Raw genomic sequence first — 7,835 nt, forward strand, 5'->3', positions numbered from 1 at the left:
GCTAAAAGGACAACAACACACACAGCAGCAAGACTCCAAAATAAAACAGGAAACAAGAACAGAAGACAGAAAAACTTCACATCATTCAGGTCTGGTGATGCAAAGGTGTGTTGCCATAGCTACCATAAAAACCTGGCAGCCAATCACCACTGAGCATTCATACACCAGCGATGTCACTGGAGGAGAGAAGGGTTGCTCAAGCACACAATGTCAGTGGGATTTGACCCGCCAACCTCCCAGCCATCCAGTCAACACCTGAGCCACCACCACTGGTGGCGTAGTGGGAACACGCTCAAGTTTCTGCCTTTTAAAAAAACAAAACCCAGAAAACAGTTAGTCAGAAAAACGCTGTTTGAGAAAAAAATAACATGACTGTTCACCCCAAAATCCATCTGGAGATCTTCTGTGACATCATTTCTGCTCTTCAGCTTCAGGTAGGAAGAGTTGACTGGATCAGTACTGCTGTCAGACCGGCTCATAGACATCTATGTTTATTATGTCTATGTTCAGGCTAAACTGCTGCAGTGTTAATATTCTAAGTTGTATACTTTGGTGTGAAAACCTGTATTTTTTTATATTCTTTTTTTGAAAAAAAAAAAGTGTGCAAAGCACTTTGTGTTGCCTTTGGCATGAAAGTTCTTCATAAAGTTTATTTCATCTGTTGGTATTTTAATATTTTTATGACTCATAAACTGCATTTATTTACACCTACAATCTATTCATGAGATGACTCCATTCAGTTCAGCTTTATTTGTACAGCGCCACTTCACAACAATGTTGTCACAGGACACTTTACATTCACATCATTTCAAGCCGATTCATACATATCCTATAATAGAAACCAACTGATTGCATCGAGTCATGACTTGGAAAGACCTGCGGAAAAATGGAGAAATAAGTTAGAGACGGCAATATTGACATATATTTATACATTAATATATTAGAGAAATAGAGCGAGGTGCTTCTCAGTGCATCAGGTAACATCCCCATTGCTACATAAGTAATGGATGGCTAGACTACCCATAACTATAAGAGCAAAGAGCAGACCCTGGACAGTTGGGTCCCGTACATGCAGACTCCAACTCAGGAGATGTTCATATCCTAACTATAAGAATCATGGAAAAGGAAGGTTTTCAGCTCCATCTTAAAGGTGTGGAGGGAGTCTGCCTCCTGAACCCACGGTGGGAGCTGGTTCCATAAGAGAGGAGCCTGATAGCTAAAGGCCCTTCCTCCCATAGTACTCTTTGAGACTCTGGGAACCACCAGTAAACCTGCAGTCTGAGAGCCAAGTGCTCTATTTGGAATATATGGAACTATAAGATCTTTTATGTACAATGGAGCTTGGTCATGGAGAGCTTTATATGTGAGGAGAAGAATTTTAAACTTTATCCTGGATTTAACAGGGAGCCAGTGTAGAGAGGCTAAAACTGGTGAAATATGATCTCTCCTGCTAGTCCTCATCAGAACCCTCGCTGCAGCATTTTGGATCAGATGGAGGCTTTTCAGGGCATATTTGGGACAATCCATAAATAAGGAATTGCAGTAATCCAGTCTGGAAGTAATAAAGGCATGGACTCATTTTTCTGCATCTTTCTGAGACAAGATGTCCCTAATTTTTGCAATATTACGCAGGTGGAAGAAGGCGGTTCTAGAAACCTGTTTTAAATGTGAGCTAAAAGACAAGTCCTGGTCAATAATGACTCCAAGATTCCTCACAGTGGTACTGGAGGCCAGATTAATGCCATACAGATTATTTACATTACTGGATCATTTTGTTCTAAGTTTTTCAGATAACGACCTCTGTCTTGTCTGAGTTTAAAAGGAGAAAATTCAGTCATCCAGGTCTTGATGTCTGTAAGACATCTTTGTAATCTAAGAAACTGGTTGGTTTCATCTGGCTTCATGGAGAGGTAGATCTGAGTGTCATCCGCATAGCAATGAAAATGTCAATGATCTGATATGTTTCTATTTTCTTCTACTTTTCAGATTTTACTCCAGCCGTGCGCAGCACCAGAGCCTACTACACCGACGCGATGCTGCTCATTCTTTTCTATCAGCAGCGCAATGAATTCTGGGATAGGAGAGGGTGCTTAGCATGCATCTCTGGTAGCCTTCGTTTTAAGATAATCTGGAGCCAAAAGGGTGGACTGGGAGGGAGGACTGGGAGGAGCCTTTTAACTGGGACAGCACAAACAGTTGAGAGGACGGTGGAGACATTAAAAGAGCAGGTTGTGACTCTTTTAAATCTTTGTTGATCAGCTAAACAGAATAATCTCTGTCAGTCATCAAGCGCTATCAGGCATGTAAGATGGGAGAGTTCTCATCCTCATGAAAGCAGAAGTTATTCAGCTTTTCTAACATCAAGAACAAAGTTAAGCTTTGTTGGAACACGGCGGTCCGTCTGGCCAGCTCTCTGCAGAACCTACGCCCTCAGTCCCGGGACTTCTAACAATTCCAGTTTTTCCGGCTTTGCTGTAATCTGAAGAGAGAGAGAGCGAGCTCATGCCCAAACAGGAAGTGGGTGTGTTGTAGGAATGCGAGTCCAAAGTGCTCCGACAGCCTCAGTGGAAGCAGTCAGCCTGGCGGCTCAGAGGCAGGAACAATGTCGACCCTGATCCTGGTCCTGGGGGTTGTTGTCGGGGTTGCGTACATCTACCGGCACATCGTGGTGAAGGGAAAAAGTTGCACCAGCAGAGCAAAGCTTCATGGGAAAACTGTCATCGTGACCGGTGAGAAAAGGCAGGACATGGTTTTCCAGTCAGGATCCAGATCCAGATCCATAACCCTGTTTGTCCCCATGCAGGCAGCAACACGGGGATCGGGAAGACCACCGCCGTTGACCTGGCTCGGAGAGGAGCCAGAGTCATCCTGGCCTGCCGCTCCAGGCAGCGAGGAGAAGCTGCTCTGGAGGAGGTGAAAAGGGTGAGTCTCCAGATAAGATCTCCCTATGTGTCTGCGGCTGGGGAGGAAAAGATCCGTCTGATATGTGTCTGTGTTCCAGGAGAGTGGCAGCAGCCAGGTGGTCTTCATGCAGCTGGATCTGAGCAGCCTGGCCTCCATTCACAGCTTTGCTGAGACCTTTCTAAAGTCTGAACCCAGACTGGACATCCTCATCAACAATGCAGGTCAGACTGCTCGCCTCAGCACACACACAGTGGATTCAGGCAGGGCCGTATCCAGGAGGCTGAGAACGGGGGGGGCATCAGTACATATTGCTAACCAAGCTGCTGACTGCAGCAGGGGGACTGTTAACTCAGAAGTAGAACCAGAGCTACTTCTACCTCTCATCATGTCCACTTTCTGGTTCTAAAACAGGTTTTCAACATGAATTATGTTGCAGAACAAACACAGAAAGGGATCAGCTGATCTGACACAAGGTCTGTGTCGTTGCTGCTGGTTGTACTGGATGGAGAAGGGACGCCACCACTCCCACTCCATGTCTGCTTATATTTCACACGCTGGTTACTGAGGGCTGGTGCTGCTGAACACACGCATCTGGAACACATATGTCATTACAGATTCACGTTTCATGACACTATAACTTCATTAAATACATCAAACACACAAGAACAAGAAGGAAAAATCACAAGAGGACAGAAACTGAGCTAAACGGTCAGAAACAAAGTAGAAAAATGAACCAAAATAAAAGAAAATTGCAAATATGAAAAAGAAGCCAGATTGTGGTAAAAGACACATTTACTTTCTTATGTTAATAAACTACGAACTGAGTTTCTGTTTTTATTAAGATTTTATGCAAAAATGTTCTAAAAAATCTTTTTAAAAATTATTTATTCTTCTACTTGTTTGTGCAAATGTTTGCTGTTAGAGTCGGAGCCATGCTAGTACTGAATATTCATGAGTCTGCACAGGTGATGCATCCAGGTGGAAGGCGTGTGTGTGTGTGTGTGTGTGTGTGTGTGTGTGTGTGTGTGTGTGTGTGTGTTTAGATGAATGGATGAGGAAGTGGGGTGAGCTCGGTGCTCATATTTTCTGTTGACTGCGGGTTGTGCTGCCATATCTTGTGGTAAGTTTTAGTTGGAATCGTGTTTATTCATTGGCCGGATCTGATTTTGGAGCTTTAGATGGAAAGATTAAACGTATCGCTGCAGACACGCCGCGTCTGGCAGACAACGCCGAGCTTCGCCCATTCAGATAACTTACATTTTAACTACATCTTTAGTCTAAAAAAAGAAAAGATGAGATAAAAGACGAAGCAATTCTGGGCCATGCGGACAGATTCTTAAACAAGAGTAAAAAAAGAAGACAGGCAGGTTTTACTGTTGTGGCTCTGCTGACAGTAATGTTTCTGAGCATGTGGACGACATGCTGTTGGCAGCCATGTTCTCTGTTCACCGCCGTCAGCTGGAGTCTTCCACTAGATCAACGTTACTCTGGTTCTTGTCAGACAACACGGCGTAAGAAAGAAACCAGCATCTCCTGCAGAGATCAGATGGTTTCCACCTGTTGATGAAACCAGAAAGAAGGACTGAGGGTTCTCTCGTTTGTCTGCAGGTGTTTACATGCAGGGTCAGACTACGGACGGCTTTGGCTTGATGTTCGGCGTGAACCACCTCGGCCATTTCCTGTTAACCCACCTCCTGCTGGACCGACTGAAGGAGTGCGGCCCCAGCAGGATAGTCAACGTGTCGTCCATGGCACACAACTTTGGAAAAATTGATTTTGAGTGTCTGAACACCAAGAGAGCCCTGGGAACAGGGACGTCCTTCATGGAGGTCCTCCAGATCTACTCTGACAGCAAGCTGTGCAACGTCCTCTTCACCCATGAGCTGGCCAAGAGACTGCAGGGAAGCAAGGTGTCCTGCTTCTCCCTCCATCCAGGTTGGTGGCCCCACAAGGCCAGAGAGCTTTCACACAGTAAGGGTCAGTCCGCTACGGTGGTCCAGACTGGTAAAGTCTAAAGCTACTTTTATTCTACCAGTTATATTCAGGTCTGTATAAACGCCACTGTGACCACATGCTAAGTAAACGTAGCATGATGATGAGGTCATGTGACCCACCTGGGTCGGGAAGACGTAAACCCAACTGAAGACCTTTCTCTGCTGATTTCCTCTTCCTGCAGGAGCGATCAACTCCGAGCTGGCCAGGAACGCAAGCCTATTTCTTGTAATTTTCCTGAAGCCCATTACCACCTTTTTCTTCAAGAACACGGTCCAGGGAAGCCAGACCACCCTGCACTGCGCCCTCCAGGAGGGGATCGAACCGCTCAGTGGCCGTTACTTCTCAAACTGCACCGTGAGAGACGTCTACGCTAAAGCCAAGGATGACGCTGCAGCTAAGAAACTGTGGGAGATCAGTGAGAGGTTTTGTGGCCTTGCATAAAACCGAAACAGCACGACCCTGAGCTCTCCCTGCATCGTATCAGTGGCTCCAGGTCTTATCTGATGGTACAGCCACGTTAGATCCCAAACGCCTCTCTGTCCTCAGCTGGAAACAGCCAACTCCACAGCAGGCTCATTCCTCACATTCATAAATCTGTAATCTGTTCTTGTGGAAGATGTAATAAAGCTGGAATAACAGAACAGTTATGTTTGTGTATTTTATATCTGAACTACACAGAGTATCCTCTTCGGCACCCTGTATGTTCACACCCTCTACCGCTCGTCTACACGGAGCCGAATACAGCGACTGCATTGGGTTTGAAAGCGCTATCGGACTCTATCGATCCATGTTTACGCCCCGTTCTGAATGAAAAGTGTCAGCCTGGAAGGGTTTTCTCTGTTTCACAGCGGTAGAATATTCCTTTTCCCAAAGCGCAGCTGGTATCGTGTAAACACTGACTCAGAAAGTTGTCGGGTTGCGTTCTTACAGCGATGCTCTGGCTAGACATAAGCCACAACCAGTGACGTTTCCTCGCTTGGGAAGATGGCGGCGAAGGGACAAATTCACTGGACATAAAAGTTTGTTTTCCATTCAGACTCTGTCGCCACGTCTTTCCTCTTTATTGTTTGCAGCTGGAGCACACGAGAGTCAAGCTGCTGCTTGAAAGTTCTGCAGACACCACAATAAGTGCGACCATCAGTTTGTAGAGCTTTCACACCGAGTCTGCATGTAAACGACTCCTGATGGGTGTCCATCATGGTTTCCTGCATAAGGCCTCCATTAAACCTGCTCAGGTTCACTTTTTATCCTTCTGCTGTAACTCAGTTTCTAATGAGACATTATGTCATCCGGGGTTCTTTTGATTCCAGCTAAAACTGCTGCTCAAGGCAATGGAGGTTTTTTAGATTAAAAGTAGATTAAAAATCGTCGTCCCCACTAAAACCAACCTTTGTAAAACATGGTTTAAAACAAAGGTAGAAGTACAGCCAGCCTTGGGTGGGGATCTGTGAGGAAGGGGGGGCGTGTCCTCCTCGGAGTGCCTGGTACTGACACCTTGGTCTGCTGGGTCTCCACCACATTGCTGTTGGAAACATCAGGGACACTCAGAGACTTTTAGGGTATGGAAGTCAGCCCACCCACACAGCAGGCAAGATGTTGACTTTCCTTTCCTCATCTGTTCATGGCATTTCTCCTCTTTGTCTCAGTCCAGCCGGCAATTCCTCCAGCGCCATCCAATCCGCCGTTGTTTCTCTGGCATACGGCATTTTCTTTCTGCCTGGGCTGCTTGTGCCCAGATGTTGGCCACTGCTCCATGTCCATGTTGCTCCCCATTTCACTGGTGTTAGTCTCCTTTATATGGTCCTGCCACACCTGCCAATTACCTCCCATCCAATCTTATGGCAGGGAGGGGAGCGGTTGTCAATTGGCAATTAGCTGCCTTGCTAAACTAAAACCACATAAATATATACAATTAAAAAAACACCAAAACCAAAAACCTGGGGGCCAGGCAAACTGCTCAGCCCACTTTTGACAAAAAGACAAGTCAGCAGCTCAGATGATGAGGAGACCTGAGGCCTGTACAGTAAAGCTGAATATCCTCGTATCCAGGCAACTTCAGGGTTAACCCCGAGTTTTCTGCACTAAGAGATGCTTCACTTCTTAGTGGGATAAAATGCTGTGGAGCAGCACCTGCTCCGCAGCAGCTTACTTAACCTCCTGACATTGTTTAGTCCTACATATTGGACTGTCTCATTCATCATGAATGAACCTCATTCTGATGATGTTGGTGGGCAGATTGTGGGAGTGCTCAGGAGAAGGCGTTTTAGGGACAGATGCTTCCTTGTGATGATGAATTAAAGCTGTGTCACTCATCAACTTGTTCTGAAGTCTGAAATAGCAAGGCTAATCAGAACTTACAGTTCTGCAGAGGTTATGGAACGTAGGACTACAGTACAGCTGCTTGTGTCGTCAAGGTGAGGGACTGATTCTCCAAACACACACGGCTGCCGAGCGTCTAAAGAAGTCAATGGAAAATACAAAGTGAAGCTCTGCCTGAAACATCTGAGAACCCTGGTTGAACGATCGAGTTGAAAACCAGCGTCATCACATCCTGGATGTCTGGGTGAATCGACCCAGGTAACGGCGAGAGATCCAGGCCATCTTATCCTGCTTCGTCATCCAGACCCGTCCTGGGTTCAGAGCTACTCGCTGGAAACAGGCCTTTCCAAACTCTGCACTGGTTCTCTCATTAACACCAACCCAAACCCTCTTTCAGCGAAGAAGCAGGTTTTTTTTTAACGTTTGACATGATCATTAAATAAAACAAGATAGAAAAAGTTCAGACAAGGCTGAGAGAGTGCAACACAGGAATGTCCAGGTCCAGAATGTGACCTCCAAAGTTACTCTCTGTTCTCTTTTCTGACCTGACGGTAATGTGTTCTTCTGAATCAGTCAATCCCAGTAATCCACTAACTAATGAGAACATGTGAACTGGT

At 45.8% G+C, this 7,835-nt stretch overlaps 1 protein-coding gene across 1 annotated transcript; it reads left to right on the forward strand.

Annotated features, from left to right (window-relative positions):
• The first annotated feature begins 2,208 nt into the window (after positions 1–2,208).
• Positions 2,209–5,513, forward strand: LOC306760963 (dehydrogenase/reductase SDR family member 13-like). The gene is made up of 5 exons (XM_079247021.1): positions 2,209–2,729; positions 2,804–2,922; positions 3,002–3,125; positions 4,513–4,839; positions 5,081–5,513. The coding sequence occupies exons 1-5, from the start codon at positions 2,603–2,605 to the stop codon at positions 5,338–5,340; spliced, it is 957 nt and encodes a 318-aa protein (XP_079103147.1). The 5' UTR covers positions 2,209–2,602; the 3' UTR covers positions 5,341–5,513.
• Positions 5,514–7,835: the final 2,322 nt, after the last annotated feature.

The sequence above is a fragment of the Telmatherina bonti genome (genome assembly GCF_933228915.1).
Source record: "Telmatherina bonti genome assembly, chromosome: 9".
In the NCBI taxonomy this organism is placed as follows: domain Eukaryota; kingdom Metazoa; phylum Chordata; class Actinopteri; order Atheriniformes; family Telmatherinidae; genus Telmatherina; species Telmatherina bonti.

Excerpts from the sequence above, each read along its gene's own strand:
- LOC306760963 (XM_079247021.1), top strand. The coding sequence starts at position 2,603 with ATGTCGACCCTGATCCTGGTCCTGGGGGTTGTTGTCGGGGTTGCGTAC. Across the intron at positions 2,730-2,803 it reads GAAAACTGTCATCGTGACCG|GCAGCAACACGGGGATCGGG; the intron begins GTGAGAAAAGGC and ends GTCCCCATGCAG. Across the intron at positions 2,923-3,001 it reads CTCTGGAGGAGGTGAAAAGG|GAGAGTGGCAGCAGCCAGGT; the intron begins GTGAGTCTCCAG and ends TCTGTGTTCCAG.